Below are 19,231 nucleotides of genomic sequence, written 5' to 3'. Positions count from 1 at the left end.
AGTGCGTTATTTTCAAACTAATTTTGAAATTATTTTTTTATTTACATTAATACAGGTAATTATTTACATTAATACAGGTAATTATTTTTATTTACATTAATAACTCATCAATCTCCATTTCTCAAGTTTGCTTTATTTTTGATTTTCAGATCTCCTCAATGGCACAAAAGTCAAAAATTCTGGAAAGATCAAGCAGAACTCCAGTTTGCTATGGAACACAATAATTAGCCATAAAAAGAAAGAAATGTCCCTTTTGCATGGGGATCAAGAACAATCAGCAAGCATTAAGCAGTCAAGGTCAAACTCCCATACAGTCTTCTGTAAATATAAAGGGAAACACTACATTTGCTTAACTGCAGTGAGGGAGATTTAGATGAGACATTAAAAAACTCTGTTATAACAGTAAAGACAGTTAGTTAAGCACTGGAACAGATGGCCTAGGGAGACTGTGGAGTTGCTATCACCAAAAGTTTTCAGAACAGGTTAGAAAAACATCTGTCCGCAATATTACAGGTACAGGTAATTCTGCCTGGAGGTCTAGATAACCTCATAACATCCTTTCTAGACTTATTTTCTAAGGTTCTGTAAAAAAGTAGACAAATTTAGGTAGAAGACTGGAGAAAGTTGAAACTGGCAATACATGAAGTAACTATACTTCAACATTTACTACTTACGAGCGTTGGCTCAAACCCTCTTGTACCAATGCAGTGATTTACAGTCACGTCCTAAACCATCTCTGGTAAAGATTATATTAAAACCATGAATAAAAACGTCATTATCCTCACTGTCTAAATACCTGTGTCTGAGAGGGAATCTGCAGCTCAGATTCCAACTGTTGAGCTGGATACGTCCACACCGGCTTTGATTTCCTTGCTGAAACCAGGGAGCTGCTAGATGGAAGTGGTGCAGCGTCACCTTTGCTAGAGGAATATTTGCCATAAATTGCTTCCTTTGAGTTTTGGAATGTGGTGGTGTCTCTATTCTCAGGGTCCACCCTACTACTAATCTCTCCTGTACCAAAGAAAAAAAAAACTGATTGCAGGTTTCATTGTTAAAAGAAGTGCAACAACGGTATCAAACTGATATTCTAACACCTACCATCAGGCACTGGCATGCTCCAGTTTGCTCTCATGTCCAACTGGGTTGAAATTTTCATGAGTTATCACCAAAAAACATTGAGGAATGCCACTGGATGGCCATAAGCCAAGCCATGCTATAACATGCTATTGTGAAGACTGAGATTAGGCTATCAGAAAATGTATCAAAGTTTTAATCTATAATGTTCTAAAGTTTGTAATATGCCAGCCAACAATATATCCAGGATAACAATGTCAAAATATTAGCACTTATAGTGCAGGTTATTCCACATATAATTTTAGTTTTCAACCACTCCTTTTCATCAGGAGAACTTTTCAAACTTACAGGATTGCTACTCAGCCCACTGCTCATTTTGCTTGTGCTCCTTTCCATGCTGATGTCATATGCCACAAGCAGCTGCAGCAACAACAGTTTTGAGTACACTTTGTGATAGATCAGAATCCCATTGCCCAGAGTATATTTACTTATTAGGAGTCATTCATTTAATCACACTGGCAAAATAGATGCTCAATCAGCTGTTGTAAGTCATGCACATCATGACTGAACCGTAATACTGGCTTTATACTCACACCAAGGGTCAGATCTCCAGATTCAGGAGCTTACAAATTGAAACATACAGGTAGGAGCCTACCAGGATTTCAGCAATCATCAGGGACCAAATCCTCACGGCAATTGAGAAAACTGATTCCCATTCAGTTGCAAGACACGGGGTGCTTACGTACACCATTGTGCACTTGGTATTCTTAAAAACGCGAGTGACTGCTTATCAGACAGCTGTTTCCTTGTGAGATAAAACAAGGGCCTGAAACTGAAGTTGGAGATGCAACTGTAGGTTGTTATCAATCCTTTGCACTCACCTACAGCGGACTTCTTGTGCTGCCTGTGAAATTCATGGAAAGGTGCTGCTTTGTGTAGAACAGGAGGTGTCTGGAGAGTTGTCTTTGCTGCTGGGGGGATAAGCCGTTGCTCAGTTAGGCTCAGAATACCTACAAGAGGATGACATTACTGAACAATTCATATACATTCCAGCTACAAAAGAAAAAGAATTAGTAACAACAAAGGAAGAATTAAACAGAGGCAGACTCAAGTTCTTCCAATTACAAATCAAAACTAGAATAGCAGCAGTTTTCTTTTATTGAAAGATTCTTATCTTCCAATATTCAATGTTTTACCTTCAAGGAAGGTAAGCTTAGCCTATAAAAATCGACAGATCCATGACAGATATTGTAATGGTGCTGATTCTGAGGAGGAATTATATGCTTGTACAATGGCAGTTTAATATGCAGAACGGATGAGAATTAACTCTTGTAAACCATAAATATGGACTGATTGCTAAAATAGTCCAAGTGCAGATCTAGTTAAGATTGAATGATTAATAACCAGACATTAATGATGACCATTTACTTTGACCATGTTATTTAGTCATACAAGAACCATACATCACACACATTTCTTTCCATGTTCAGTAGCAACTGAACTCTGTGAATTACAAGATGACCGACTCCGGGAAGATAATGCCCAATATAACATATGCTACGTCCTAAGTTAGCTGCTACATGGAGTAAGTAATCTAAAGTTGATCTCTACCCGTTGCAATGTTTGAGATCACAATTCTTCCAAATTTTGAGGTGCCAGAAAATTTGAATACCAGATACCTGCTGCAAACAGCAAACAACACTGCTTATATAGTATACATCTCTACAGTACCCAGGTGGGCCTCCATGACTCACCTTTCATTACATCTTCTTCTAACAAGGGTAAGGGAGAATCCATGCGGTGAGAGGCAGGCAAACCCCAGAGGCTGCCACCTGTATGACCTTTCACTATCTTCTGACCACACACCTAGGAAGAGACAGAATCTTCTTTTAACAAAGAGAAATCCGGGATTTGCAAAGACGCACTTTTCTACTCCCACAATCATAAATAATAACTATAATTTCTGCTATGAATAGTTTCATTAACATTTAATAACGTACCAGTACAAGCACTGCTTTTACTACTTATGAACATGCTACAGTATTGTCTACTGTCATTACTTTAGTAATTTAAAATAAAGTTAATTAAATTCAATTATGTCTTGTGACTTCTGCTATGCAAAAATCAGTGTACTAGTTAATAAAGGAATCACAAGAAGTTTGCTCAATTTTAATGAATATAGTGTAAACATAGTATTTCTTGACAGAACAGTCTTTAAATATATAAAATGCATACACAGGCAAGGTACCAGAACGAAAAGGAAATACTTTCAAATATGTAAATAAATTTTCTCTGGAAAGAATACCAGTGGAATTAAAATACGTGAAACTCCTCACAAATCAGGGACCAGTAAGTATCACAGACTTCTGAAGTTTCAGGGTTCCTCAAGGACAGCAGGGAATGACACAGCCTGATAATGTGATGTGGAAACATGTGCCACACAGGCTGTGCTAATGTGGGGATTAAAGCTCCCTTCCTTCCCCAATTAACCTGTGCCTGCCTGAAAAAATGGAACCTGCTGGTTCTAAGTGCCAGGAATTCAAGCAGTGACACACATCCCTTTGGGACAGTGATATCATGTGTCTTACTGTTAAGCTTATTATTGCACATACAGAGCATTGCACAGGGAAAAGAATATATTGCCACCTTATACTTCAAAATCATAAATGCAAAATCTGTGTTATCATCTAACATTTTTTTTCTTTCTCCAATATCCTAAGTATCTTCAGTTTCTTTCTGACTAGGAACGCACATACTATTCCATTTGCTTAGTGGGTTGTACCCAACTCCTGAAGAAACAGAGCGTTGGGTATTTAGTGGATTAAAAGCACATGCAACTTTCAAGGCAAGTGATCTCACTGAGATCTCTCATTTGGATGATAGTGAACCACCACTAGCAGAAGATTATATTGTTTTCTCTTGCCTGGCTGATGCCAGAAAAATGGGACAATGATAAACCCAGAGAGACATGAAAGATTCAACTAAAATAAACTCAAATATTTTATGAAGCAAAAGGAAAATTTAACACTAGTCTATCAAACCTCATTCTGTCAACAGATTTTTGGAAATCCAGATAAAGGTTTCCTAGTTTTAGCAGCCAAACTACCTAGGGATCAGGTGAGCTCTAACATATGCTGCTCAGAACCACAACTGCAACTCTACAGGTCCTCCAGTAACTTTCATGCTGGGTCCAGGCAACACAAGGAGGATGTGACTGAATTTGAATCAGTAGAGTAAATAAGTGCCAGCACACAGGTGTGACTATATTATCGATCTCAATAAGAAGAATGGTAGTTGGAGGGACATACTGGGTGTTTGCGCAAACAGGAAAGCCAGCAGGCAGATTGGACAAGGAATAAGAGCTGGGGGCAGGAGGGTTAGGAAAGAACATTGGGACAAAGAGCCTGGCAGAGAATCAGGCAGATAAGACCAGGAAATGTTCTGGAAGCAGTCTCAGAAGAGGAACAGAGAGGAAGGTCTCAAGGAACAGAGAGACTGGGGCAAGATAAAAATGGGAAAAGAAGAAACTGGCTCAGACCGGGAAAAGGAAGCCAACAGCTTTGTACGCAACAGGGCACACCTCCCTCACAATTTGGAGTGGATCTCAAGATCCCACAGTCTTATCTTTAGTCAGCAAATAGCTGAGAGGCCCAATAAAAAAATGTCCCATGCTTTTGCGGGTGACAATCTGTTATCAGTTACTCTGCTAGCCTAAAAATTAGAAATTCTTACATTGGATAGAAATGTCTGAACCCCACTGATGAGGGTTCAAAGAAAATAACCTAATGCTATGTACTGGAAAATTTTTTTATTTGCTTTTTAAAAATTTATTTCATTATGAATAATAAGACTACCTTAAAATAATATCAAATACATAAAATCAGAAAGCTAGGAAATATTGATGGATCTGCAAAATGGGAATAATGGTATTTACCTCTTTTATAGAGCACATTGGGACTTCTGGTTTAAAATACTAGGTTTTAATAACTGATTAGCATAGAATCATAGAATTCTCTAGATTGGAAGGGACCTTTAAGATCATGCTCATGTATAGCTTTTAGTACAGTAGGATCCAGGCCATGACTGGGATCTTTGAGCACTATTGTGTTGTAATTAGTGAATAACATCAACCAATAACTTTATAGAAAGGGACAGGCCATTCTAAAGAACTGCTTGTAATCCTAATAGGGAAATGAGATAGATCAAAATATACTGTTATAATTTTTCCTGCCAATTTGTATAATAACACTGTCCACAAGAGACATTAGGGAGATAGAAAATACGTATGCTTTATCATAATAGAGAATCTTTCAGAGAAATCATATGCACTCATTTTAGTTATGGCCATTATGAAGCATTATGCTTTAAGGGATCTAGATGTATGAATCTTCATGTCCTTGTGTTCCAAGAAGATAGCAATAAGCATATAACAAAGATTAACTTTATACCAGCTGGCACATAAGTGGCTTGATACTGAGAAAAAGGAATAATAAACCACACTTTTCTACTCACTCTCAGCCCCAGCAGTTTGTTGAGGACACAACAAAAATACATAAAAAGAAAGAAATTTAATTAAACAGTGACTCCTTTTTCAGGCTATCGCTATTGTATCAGTAAAGCATCACTGATGTTACTATTGGTCAGTTTTATCGTAGGTTAAATCCCAGGAGTTTTGTTATGATAAACAGTGCCATGAAACATATGTATTTCATTTGGGTTCAGAGATGTAATAAGCTACAAAGAAAAGCAATTCAGGTGGAGTGTATGAGTTCAAAAGCAGCCTAGAGGTTTTTTGTTTGGTGGTGGTGGGTTTTTTTTTGGTTGGTTGGTTTTTTTTAAACTGGAGATAGATATTTAATTCTTCTTTGCTGCATCCTTAATTTCTACAAAGTCCATGGCAGGCGTCACGTTAAAATAAGGACAGATGCAACTGTAATGTAATTTAAGCTCTCACTTAAACTACACAGTGCCACTATGCTTCACCTATTACATAGTACAGGCAACACAGTGGAACTATGGAGCTCACCCAAAACAGTTACCGACAAAAATTCCACCCAATCTGGACACCCTTCTTCTATGTTCTTTCAGCATCCTATTTGCTGCATTAACTGCCCCCTTGAAGACTTCAGCGAGATATCAAAGCAAAATTTGACCAAATGCTTTCATACCAGTTATTTTCACTAAAATTAAGCCAATTCAATTACAGCAATAAGACCTCAAAAATAATAAAAGTAATATTAAGCACTGCAAGAAAAAGGTTTACTTTTAGCATCATTATATAGTTTTATTATCATTATTCAGTGATTTAACTTAAAAAGATATTTAAAAGATTGCATCTTTTTAAAAGATTTTCAATAGACTTTCAGCTGCTTATGTCAGTGCAATTTAAAACCTTTACTCACACCTAGAGCTTTTATGGCATCAATACAAAACCTAGTGAATTTTAAACCGCATATTCCAGAACTGGCAGCTCCTAACTAGCATTTTAACGTTTGTAGTGAGGACAGACCCAATCCAGCATGGAAGCAAAGGATCACACTCTATACAACGCTAACCTGTAGGCACCTCAGCTCCTTCCTCTCTGGCAGAACCCACGGAAACGTTACTGCTGCGAGGTGGCTGGAACCTCAGACATTTTCCTGCATGAATAATGTCTTATGGTGAAGTTTGTTATGAAGATTATGATTCAGCAAGCATCCTCTACTGAAGTCAGCACACAGCCTGCTTCATCATGGCTGCTTTTAAAGTACAGTTTTATAGGGCTGGAAGGGAGCACTTAATTTGCAGTCCAGACTAAGGTTTACTTGCCTTACAATATGCTTGGAGTGTACTGAAAAACTATTTTTTCATTTCAAGCGCTTCTGAGTGTAATTAACCTGGGACATGAGAAAAACAATTCTATTACCCTTTCTAAAGTGTTTTTCTCCTGTGGATAAACCTCTCCCACTTGATTTTTTTTCCTCTTTGCTTTGTTTTAAATAGGGCACTTGTTGTAACACCACAGGGATTTTCCAATTAGTTTTCTATTTGTTTTCTTTTTACCCAGACAGCAATATTTATCTAGAACAACTTCTTTTTTAAAATATAAATACATTTATAAATACGTTTGTTGCCCAGGAAAAGAATAGAGACTAGTATTAAATGCCGAGAAAAGATTACTACTATCAGGAATCAAAACTACAGTTTATCAATCAGGAAAATTAGATAGACGAGATTTGGTAAGTAAACATCAGAAAACCACAGAGCTTGATAGTAATTGTGGAAAAAGTATATAACAAAGTAATCTATCATTTCATTATTGTCTTCTCCCAGTTGCCATCTACCTTCATATTTTTTATTAAGAAGTTCCTATCAAGATTTGATGTACACAGTTCATAATCCCTGCAAAGGGAAGTAGGAAGCATAGAAAAATAAAATCAATGGACGTAAGCTCAGTTTTCAATATGGCCAGAAAAGCGACAGGAAAGAGCTTGCAGAAGGCAAGTCTAATTGGAAGAAACCGGAACTTCGTTGACCTGCCTGTTCCACCAGTAAAAAGTACTATAGAAACAAGCTCAAACTATGCCAGAGATGAAGCAGGATCAGAAGGATAGCAAGTTATCAAACTTAATAAATCATACATTCTTTGTTGATCTCAAAAGAAGAAAAAACCACACAGAAAATGGGTACACTGATGACTGCTTCTTGTTTGCTTAAACAGGTAAGACAAAATGAGATGCAAGAAGGAAGAAACTTCTGGGTAATAAAAAAAATGACATAATTAGGTACATTCATAATTATTTAAAAAGCAGCTAGTTCGAGTAGAATGAACTCACTTAATTGTAGTGCAAAAGGGAAGATGTCTCAGGCTACATTAAGGGCAAAACAGATCAAATAGTGCTCATAAGTTTTCAAATTGGCTGATCCTGATGAAATACACTCTAGGATACTTAAAGAACTGTCTAAAGCCATCTCAAAACTGTTGGTGGGACTCTTGTAGAATGGAAAATACACTAAAAGACTGGAAAAGGGCATAGTGCCTATCTTTACAAAGGGGCAAAGGATGTGCTGAGGAATGCTAGCCCTATTGATTTAACTACAATTCTTGGGAAAATTCTTGAACAAATAACCAAACAAGCTAGTTATAAATGTCTGGAAAGTATCAGATAAATGAGTAACTTGAACCTGTCCAGATAAAATTTGTCAGACCAACCTAATTTTTTTCTACAACAGGTTAGCAAGTGTTGTTAACAGGGGAGAAAAAGTAAATACTACTTATCTTGACTTTAGCAAGGCTTTTGAAGCTACCTGATCATTATATTATTATAAGCAAGCTAAGAAAGCATGGTTTAGACAGCATTGCTTTAAGAGAGATGCAAAGCTGCTTTGATAACTAATTCAGAAAGGATTTCTATGTCAATGTGGAAGGATAGTGAGAGGGTCCAATGGGTCTGTCCCGTAAGCGTTAAATATCAAAGAGCCTGCTGTTCACGCAGGAGGAGGAGGTGGTATCTAAGTTTTAAGCAATGGAAGAAAATCAGTTCAGATTGTAAAAAACTCAAATGGAGTAAAGGCAGAGGTGCTAAGTGATTTTCACTCTTTACTTTCAATCACAGAACCATGGAAATATTCGCAATATTGGTTAGAAGGGATGTCTGTAGGTCATCAAGTCCAATCTTGAGCCTACTACCCACAACAGATCAGATCAGCTTTGGTTTTGTCTAGATGAGAATTAATGTAGGATTTCATTGCATTTTATAGTTTCACAGCCTTACAGGGTAAACAAATGTATTTTTTCCATCTTGATTTACACCCTGAGCAGCAAAGCAAGGAAGCAGTAACAAAGAATAGTTTCACTCACACTTCCATAGTCTCTCAGTTTGGGAAAAAGAATCTTGTTCTGACAATCTTAGTAATAAATAGTAAACAAAGGAAGTGTTTAACTCTGGTTTCAAATAACCTAGTTTCGGTCCTCAAAGCCTGAGAACCAGCACATGGAATTCAGTGCAGAAATACTGAATGCTAAGTAAAGGAAAACAGTCACCAGTGTCAGTGGAACTATTCTAAAGTCAGATGAGTCAAATTTGTAACAGTCTCTGTAAGAGATTCAAAATACGAACAATTTTTATGACTGGTTGTCTTTTTATTCAAGAAAATTTCTCAGCAGGAAAATTGTATAGAAAATTAACATTTGTCCTCATTCTGATTTACATAGTCCAGCATTTTATCTACCTAACGATTAATACAATTTCCATTAGATGTAACACTAAGATATTAATACATATTATTTCCCTCTGATTTTGTTTATCTACAGAAAATAAAGTCCAACTTGATTGGAAAGCCCAACGTTAAACCTCCAATGTGGAGCAACCAGGCATCTTTAACAACAGGTCTTATATGTTATTCTTATCTACTTTAAGCTCTTAAAGTAACCAGAGATGCCTCTGAACTGTCAATTTTCTACGTACTTGGAAAAAATAAGCTTTTCTCCTTTTAAGGCCTACTGCTAGCTCTCCCAGAATTTACCTCTATCAAAATTCTGCCATAACAGGTGCAAAAGAGAATAGATGGAGAACTTTGGTGAATCCCACATCTGCTTTTTGAAAAAGGCAACAGAAGCAGCACAGAAGGAAGTAAGAAAGATAATTGCTGGCTTGAACTACAATACATTTCACTTGTGGGCAAAAGGCCAGCTTACACGAGGCAGAATATGCAGGACCAACTTATTGGAATTCAGGGGTGGGCCTCCATTCTTGTCCGGAGACAGCTGTAAACCAGCAGCCCATAGCATCACAATCAGGCACCAAGTTTTGTCAAGGAATGCTGATATGTACAGAAACAGCTTCAGCAGCTTCGGCTGCACCCCTGCCTAGCAAAATGACAGTCAATCTCCAATTCCAGATGACAAGAACTGGATAAAAACTTAAAACAAATGGTGACCTTTCAAAAGATTAATTTGTTTACCAACAAAATGTTCTACGTTTGTCATCTGAGATGGGGGTGACCTTCACATTCCCATTTCTAGGTTGAAAGGATGCTGACTATAGTCATCTGTTAAGTTAACTCTATCTCACCAATTATTTCCTTTTTATTTTTAGTGACAAGAAGATTTTATTAATTCACTGTACTGCTTATTATGATTACATACCATAATACAAATGCAACAAGCTTATTTTGAATTACTGTAGTGTGACATCGATTTGTTTAAGTCTCATTCTGCTACCACTGCCAAATTATGCTTTGACTGTAATTATAACCATATGCATAGATTCAAAACGCAATCAGGTTTTAAGGACCAAAAGACCTGTTTTCTACAACTTCTTCTAGTCACTTGAAATGAAGAGAATTGCCCTGCTTTGACTTACTTTATAATTTTGTAAATGAACAGACTTTCAGTGATAAGCTTTAGTGATTAGCATGATGCAAATACTGAATAAAGAACAAATAACTGAGGATATGATTAGAATGTGCTCAAATAAGTTAGCTTAAAAAAACCAAAAAACACCACATCACAGAATCGCTGCCATCACCATTAGAGCCACACTATATAAGATGCAACTCGTAAAGGCTAGAAATCATCACCATATTAAATTCTACCTCATGAATAAATTAAAAGGTTCCTAAGTTTACAGTATAATATACATTTATAAGAAAACAAGGACCAAAAAGTGCCAGAATAATTCTATAAAAGAACAGCAGTCCTATGAAAATGAAAGGGATAGCTGTGAATCTTTCCTACATTGCAGCAGTATGTCAGAATTATTTTTGCTGCAATTCACATCACTGTTTGTTTTGCTAGATACTCCATGGGAAGTATACATATTTAATAATCATCTACTCATAATTTTTCATTTGTCATCCATATAGGCTACAAAACAAAGTGATTCCCAGTCTGCCCACGGTGTTTCAAACTGAATCACAGTCCTCATTTTAAGATAACTACAGAACTTTACAGAGGATGAAGCATTAGTGCTTATCAGACCCAAAAAGGTACAAAAGGGCAATAGTTAATTGTTCTTAGTTTCTGTCATAAAATCCAGTGTCAGCAACTTTATAATATCAAAAGAGCAAGAAAAGAAGACATTTTTCATGAAACAATGAGATCCTTCCTAATAATTTTTCAAATTACTCAAATGGCAGGATAATAAAAAGTCCGTGTAGATTTGTGCTTGACCTATCTAGTCACCTCAAAACCAGCGTGGTTTTAATCTCATCACATTTTTAAATGCTCAGGTCACCTTGAAAACTCAGATGCTGGCAACTCTTGGAAAAAACCTGAATGCAGTTAACCGAGCAATTAGTTTTTAATTTACTTCAACGAGAGTCCTTCTGCCACTGATTTTTTTGAGAGATAATCTTTGAACTTATGTACATATGTAGGGCATGTACATGCGTATACGCGGGTGTGTGTGCCCGCATGTGTGCGTACAAATATTGCCCTCTAATGGCTGATTAGTAAAACCAGGGTAGGTAGCACCTAACTTAATTCTTGTGCCTACTTTAATTTACATTTTTTTCAAAACTAGACCATATAATTTTAGACCTGCAACTACACGTCAATTTATTTTAGTTATTATTGGTGATCTATAACTATCATTCCTCTAAGTGCTAGTGTGGATCACATTTAACAAAAATGTCTTCATTCACAACGTCAGTATTGGATTTTACAAATCTAATTGCAAAATCTTACCCCCAGTGAAGCCAGAACGTTTAAAAACACAGATTATGTCATGGGGTTTGAAAACTTCTAAAAAGCATTTACTTCAGTAAATGCTGTAGAATAAATTAGAGATAGGAAATACCTACTTGTTTTTGCCGCCCATCTCCCCGTCATAAACAGTTCCTTAGCAACTGTAAATCTGTATCAGAGAGTTGACTAATTTACACTAAATGTTTATAATTGAAGTCAACGTTAAGAAGTTTGCTCTGATCAGTATGTTTCAGTGAGAGTGGTAAAACACATGGCGCTCTGCAGTAGTATAATATTCCTCTCTGTGAGTGTTTTAGAGTGGTTCTAAAAAGCTATTAGCCATGATGCTTTTTTCTAATTAACTCTATATCACAGGGTTAGACAAATCACCTCTTAGTCTGGGCAACAGCTTTCAAAAAATCATTTTTTATAAGTGGCAGCTTACAACTGTGCCATTCACAGATTCTGTTTATGTTGTTTAAAACCAAATACCCTAGAATGTCTCTTATAGCACTAGGCTTGCTGCATAATGCTTCTATTACATAAATTAAATCGTAGAAGAGCATCCTTCTGTGAGACCATTGGGCATATTCTTTCATGTGGACCACCGTGCTGTGCTAAATTTGTGAACATAACTGATCTTTGGAGGGATGCCTGTGCCTATTAAATTTTTTTTAAAGCATACTTTCCAGAAAGCATCATCTACATGTTCAAGAGGAGCAGCGGTTGCGGAACACAAATTTGGAAGAATCAAAACTTAATCTTACACAACTTGGACATTTTCAGACCAGAGACAAAAACAGAAGGGTGATTTGATGCTACAAGTCCAGGGACTCTGAGGAGAGTGTTGTGGGAGCGTTCAGTCTCAGTTTTGGTGGATAATTGTTTTGTACTAAAGAAAACAGCTTAACTAGAAATAGAAAAAAGGCTGTGCTTCAGAATACATTGTCGCTTGGTAGCAAGGGCACTTAGGATCTATAAGACATGGAAAAGAAGGATCTGAATCTGTCTCTCACATTCCAAACTAAGTGCTCCCACCATGGAGCTAAGAAGTAGAACCCGACGTTCCCTCCCAAACCATGTCAGAAAAGTAAGATGTAAACGACACCTAAATTCATGTAGTCACTCTAGGAAAGAGAATCAGAATCGGTATCATCCCTAGTTTTTTCAGTTGACAGGAATTTGTGGTCAGTGTCAGCAATCCTGTGGCAGGACTGCTTTTTAAAAAAAAAAAAAAAAAATCAATTAGAAGAGCATCAAAACAAAGTACAAGCATTTTTCACTCATTCCTAACAATCCCATTATCATTTGAAACACAATGTATTCTTGTCTTTTTAAGAAATGGCCATAGAACGAGCAACTGAAAGCTCATTCTTGTCAGCAAAACCCCTTTAACTTCTTCCTTGATCTTTGGGTCACATCCTAAACTCCACAATCTCCAGTTTGCTTATCTTCACTCCCCGATTTTACCAAGATGACGTACCATGCACATTCCCATGCACACTTTTGCTGGATTTGCTACCTAAACCCGTTATGCTACAGGTTTGTTTTTCCCCAGCATTGTCACTCAAAATGTTTTGATCATTACGTATCAACGTCAATAAGTAGGAAACCATGAGGTACTTTCACTTGTTTTTTTTATTTATTTAGATCTGATATGTATTAACTTCAATAGTGAAAATTAATGCCCATAAGATAATATAAGTCACTTACAGGATCAGATTTTTTCTTCGTTATAAGTGGCAGCTTGGTCTCATAGTTCTGTTGTTTTAAAACAGCTTTATTATTGATGTTCTCTGGATCAAGCATAATTTTCATATCCATTTCCAGCTGATGCTGAAATATATAATATGCATATTCTTAAAATAACTGCACTAGAAGTGTTCATAAGCAGGAATTGGCTAACATTCATAAACTTGCAAAATGATGATAAAAATTCATGTTACTTGACTATGCTCATGCACAACTTAGCAAGGCACACAACTACTATCCACATATATGCTTGTGCCAAAATTCATTCAATTAATTTCATTACAAGCTGTGAAATTTCCAAATTTGTGCACCTTGGAGTTAAACTTTGACTGGAAAGGACAATCAGGTGAATACCATTTACCTGATCCTATATATTGAACGGGTGTTATATGTGCATTCTTCCCACAGATGATAGATATTATTAAGAGTCCATTTACCTTGGCCATGTTTGTCAGGGACTTTAATTCATGAATCATTGATCTGATGGACCAGAACAGCTTCTTTGGATCAGTCATGGCCCATTGACTCAATGCAGGTAGAGCACTTGCTTTTAAGTAAATGAGGAAATAAAAAATCCTTAGAGTAATAAAAATTAAAACATAGTAGTTTCTTAATATACTGTGTTATCTGCGTGGAATGGATTCAGCTATTTTGCTAATAAAAATTTTTATTATTTAAATCCCAATGGATAGAAAAATAGTTTTAAAGTTTCATCTTGTTATAAAAAGTATCCAAATCACATTTTTTTTTTTTATAAAAGCCAGAAGTGATGCCATATATTTTTAGTAGAGGAGAAGTTTCTTAAGTTGAAAACATTTTGGTTCATCTTAATGCATGTGCTTTAGTTTACACCAGGATCTATATCAAGTGTAGTAGTATCTCCCAATACTTTTATTGTAATACCATTGCTAACTAGACTCTGCATCTAGCAGGGTTTATTTACCAACCAATGCCAACTAAGGAAGAATCCTCAAATGGCAGAATCTAATGTATCACCAGAGAAGTCAACAGAGCTCAGGTAATTCAGAGGAGCTGGGGCCCTGGCAGCATATGTGCTTAATTCCCATTACATGGATGCAGGAGTACAAAAAGCTCCCTTACGGAGTAAGATCCAACTAAGCTATTTACACACAAGAACTCTTTGATGATATTTCTATTGCGTAAACATAAAAAATAAATTTATGAGAACTCTAGTTTTTGACAAACTAAATATGCCATAAAAAGTCTAAGAATCATTAGAGGTACATTTGAACTATTAAACACTTGTATTACTTTGTGAAAGCACTAAAAATCATTTAATTTATTTATCTGCACAATATATTCTCTTCTTTTGATAGTAATTACAAGCAGATGTATCAAAGAGATGCTCATTTAGATTTGGGTTTGTAAGAACAAAAGTTATTATCCAAGCCAATTACTCTTTTACCCACATGGCTGCACAGAGACAGAAAGTTCAATTTTCACCTCATCAGTGATTTTGTGGTATTTATTTTATTACTATAACACACCACTGTACAGAAAGGAAACTGCTTGTGCTATAAAACAAGAATTGGGGGAAAAATGAGTACCTTCTCAATTAAAATCGGAAATGATTCACAATGCAGACTCCCCACTCAGACTGATAGTGAAATGATCAATGCTGGCGTGGGAGATTCCACTCAGGATAACAAGAATTGAAATGCTTAATAAAAAAAACTGATAAAAGTTACTTTCCCAGCTTAGATGTACAGCAAGTGACAATTCTACATTTGTAGGATCTGATGCAGATGGTATCATGGGCCTCTTCCATTTACATTACCTATCAATCTGTATTACCCAAAGTCTAAAATTTAAACTATTTTGAACCATTTTGATGTAGAACAAGAAAAAGATGAGAATAACATTATTGCTATTAGAATATTGCATTATTACTAATATAATGCTCAATGAGAATAAGAATTATTGTGCTCAATTATTAATATGGAGTATACAGAACAGTTTGACATGTCCAGGACAGTTAAATGGTTCCAATCTTGTTCTACTTCAATACAAAAGTCATTTCAGAGCGGAGAGCATTTTTATCATGCAGTAAGCCAACAAATCGGATTCATTATGTAATTCTGTTTTGCAGATGCATGCGGTGCATGGCTTCTAATAGAGTCCAATTCCTTTATGAATGCACTACATTATATTAATCGTGAAACAATCTGTATTATCAGTAACTAAACCACTTTTTATGTCGAGCTATTTCTGTTATTTGCATATTCTAGAGCCCCCTAGAAACATCTTTCATTCACATCTTTATTAATAATGAGAGAATATTAACTTCTACTGTGTATTCAGGATGTCACAGAAAGTATCAACTTTTAGAACAAATAAACAAAAAAAAACCCCCCAAAACAGCTGCACAAGCATCAGTTTTGGTGTTTTCAATTAAGCATGTTTTGTTGGGTTTTTTTTAAATAAAAAATAATTGAACTTATACACCTACCAGTTATGGATAACAATGTTTTTTCAGACATTGCTATACAGAGGCTTTACAATTACTGCATGCAGAAGACACTTCTTTATGGTTCTCAAGCTTTATTAGAAGAAGAAATCCAATTACAACACATAGTGTTGGGGGGGGAGGGAAGGGGGTCAGTGCTTCACAATTTCCCCGATGAACTAGATTTGCAGAATCTTATCCGGCTGCTGATGACTCAGAAATACTGTATGTGTGAGTAAACAATAATTTTAAGCCTATTCTCACACCTGTGGGCAAGCTATTTCCCATATGACAAGGATTCTAGCAATACTTATGTGAAAATAGCATCTGTGCTTATTTGACTCCAACCTTGTTTCATCCTAACTACTACAAACACAACTTATGCTCCATTTCTACCCTTGCACTGCATACTATAGACTGCAAAGCACAAAAATATTTCTGCATGAATTATTAATTTCTCTCAGAAGCGTAAGTTGAAAACATTGATTTCTTCAAGCCAGATTTCTACATACCCAGAAATATTTTCTGTGAGCAGAAAACTATTCAGTTCACTAATATTTCCTTTGAGTGGAAAAGAATTTTGAAAAACACCGAAGTATGCTTAAAAAAACCCAAAACTGTTTATAGCTACAAGTAAGGAAAAGACAGGAAGTAAGGAATCGTAGGTGATAATTTCCCAGCTGGATTTCACAACTATTTAATAATAAAAGCTTTTTATGTTGGCATGCTGGGCATGTAGAACAGCTGGCAAAACAGCACTGTTTGCCATTTTCTTTATAATGGGAAATTAGGGCTAGCTTGTGTGTCACTGGATGTGCATTTCCAAGCAGATGCCATAGATACTAGAAATGAAAAGACAAAGAGAAAGTCAAGGCAGGACAGAGCATGTGCTCCACTGCAAATTAAGCTCATTGGTGCACATGAAGAGTTGAAAGACCATAGATAATACAGAGTTTACAGAGGAGCTGAACTCTGATAATATTTTTTCCCACACAATATAAGTGTATGCATATAGGACAGGATTGGAATACCATCTGGAAAAAAAATCCGAGATCTCATTGCATCTTATCCATCATTTCAAGAGTAAGTAATATTTTAATATGACTTTATATTGGAATTTCTTTTACAAAGATAAAATCAGCAATGTGAGTGTCAGGCCTCTCATTCTGGTTATACCATTTCAAGTAGCTTCAATCCCTAGCGTCTGGTAACAGTCTTAGAGCTACAGAGAGCCTTGTCTTCAGGTTCCCTCTCTCTCAAAGCTCTCTTGAATTTAAACAGTAGTAACCCAAGATTCTAACAACGGGTATTTTTCAATCCAAGTAATTACCTTAATTTGTTTTTAAAATACATTTGAGGAAACCACCTTGAACTCATCAGTCAAAATTCACAGCTTAGAATAAAAAAGCAAAAATACTTCTGATACAAACATTTTAAAAAGGCTTTAAATGATTTTACAAGGACTTCATTTATAAAAAGAACAAAAAAAACCAAGACAGATTTCAAGGAGAAAACCTATATTTATCACAGAGGTGACTACCCTATACGTGAACAGAAGTCTTTCCCACAATTTGCCACATCTTTGACGTAAAACCAAAAAAAACCACCCCCACTTTTAGTCTCAAACAACATAAACATTTATATCTGTGCTCATGCTATTCCAATATATAGTTCCATTTATTTAAGACACGTTACTTGCAGAATCACAGTTAAGCATACAGTGTTTGCAGGACTGGGACCTTAAAACTGAACAAACACCTGGTTTCAGAACTCTTTAAGAATATACTGGGGGGGGGGGGGGGCGGGGAATAAAGAATGGACTTGTGGATGCCCCATGATGATACTGAAGTCCTTCCTAACTTAGATTTTATCTGGACTGTGAAGCTGGAAGAAGGCTCCTGTCTTTAAGCCCGCTCATTCTACTGAGAATTTTTTCACACTTTCAGTTATAGATGGTATGTTATCAAAAACTGAATCTATGTGGAGTCAGAACATAACATTATGGGATCAACTGGTAACCTACAAGACATCAGCCTACTCATTTAATGTGGTCTCTGGCAGAATAAGTAGTATGTTATTTCAGACCTGTGAACTTTGAGAAACGCGTAGTGCTGATTTGCTGTATGCCTGGACAGTCACGGGCTCAACAGGTACTCGTGGTAAAATAAGCTGTTTCTGAGAAGCACCAAAATGAAGGCCCCTGATTTAGAAAGAAACAAACAGTGAGGTTTTGAAAAACTATTTTGGTTTTACTTATTAAACCCATACTGCTTCTATCTTGTTGAACTGGAAAGACTATATTTTTATTTAAATCTGCATTTACCAAAAAAAAATCACAGGACCTAGCAGAAGGCTGCTGTAGCTACTTAGAAGGGTATTTAATTTTGGTTTGGGTTTTTTTTTTTAACTTAAACAAAATAAAACCAAAATAGCAAATGACCAAAATAACCTAATCTGGGCCGATATTCCCACTTTCTTTACAAGATTCTGACACCATAGTTTTTCTGTCTTGCTACCTGCACTGTCTCTGCAATAAAACAGCCGTTTCACTTACCATTTAGGGGGCTCTTTTGACTGTACTTCGTTATCATTAGTAGAAGAAATAGTTAACACTTGTCTGCTTATAGCATTTAAATAATTTTCAGCATGTTTCTGTTAGAGGGAAAAAATAACATTTAGACTATTACAAAGGTATGAAGGATATTAAATTTATTTAACTCAGTTAATTTAGCAATCCAGATCTTCACTTGACTGAAAAGATCATAGGCTTCTGTTGGGCTAAATCAGATTCTGGCTAGTAGCATGAATTAGTTAATCTGACAGCCTGAAGAAGGAAGCCACGGTTCTGAACCGTAATGTCTGATGAATCACATCATTTGCTAATCAGAAAAGGATCTTGCAGGATGACAAATATATGGTCCCACATGCTCCAAGTGAATTACTGACAGAGATCTCAAAGACTGAATTGTCTTCTGGATCTACTCCGTTTTACTTACTCTCAGCCCAAATTCAGTTCTTTCAACTGCTGTATCCAGGTCACTAATATCCACAGTTTCTACATTTCCTTTCAAGTTGATATTTTTCACTTTGACTTTAAGCTTGTGAAGATCTTCTTTAACCTGGAAAGCAAGTCATGACAAAAAAAATCATACCCATAACCAAACCCCATGAGATTATGTAGCAGGGTTTAATCCAAATTCAATGCTTCCTAAACACAGGAAAGAAATACATGCAGCTTCCTATACTTCTGTACTTCTATAAATAATACA

The 19,231-nt window shown here is 36.1% G+C and overlaps 1 protein-coding gene across 3 annotated transcripts in view; it reads right to left on the bottom strand.

Moving 5' to 3' along the window:
• The window catches only part of IQCH (IQ motif containing H), a 73,336-nt gene that overhangs the window by 53,386 nt on the left and 719 nt on the right, over window positions 1-19,231 (bottom strand). For all 3 annotated transcript variants that reach the window (XR_010072438.1, XM_063345715.1, XM_063345713.1), the window contains exons 2-8: window positions 18,959-19,081; window positions 18,517-18,614; window positions 18,048-18,162; window positions 13,457-13,579; window positions 2,829-2,940; window positions 1,956-2,084; window positions 797-1,011 (exon numbers count right to left, since the gene is read on the bottom strand). Coding sequence is in view for 2 of the 3 variants with exons in the window: in XM_063345715.1 (XP_063201785.1) it covers window positions 797-1,011; window positions 1,956-2,084; window positions 2,829-2,940; window positions 13,457-13,579; window positions 18,048-18,162; window positions 18,517-18,614; window positions 18,959-19,081 (915 nt within the window). In the remaining variant the exon portion in view is untranslated. The remainder of the gene's footprint in view (window positions 1-796; window positions 1,012-1,955; window positions 2,085-2,828; window positions 2,941-13,456; window positions 13,580-18,047; window positions 18,163-18,516; window positions 18,615-18,958; window positions 19,082-19,231) is intronic.

The sequence above is a fragment of the Chroicocephalus ridibundus genome, chromosome 9 (genome assembly GCF_963924245.1).
Source record: "Chroicocephalus ridibundus chromosome 9, bChrRid1.1, whole genome shotgun sequence".
In the NCBI taxonomy this organism is placed as follows: Eukaryota; Metazoa; Chordata; class Aves; order Charadriiformes; family Laridae; genus Chroicocephalus; species Chroicocephalus ridibundus.
The sequence above is the reverse complement of the archived record's forward strand: the minus strand, read 5'-3'. Positions and strand labels throughout refer to the sequence as shown.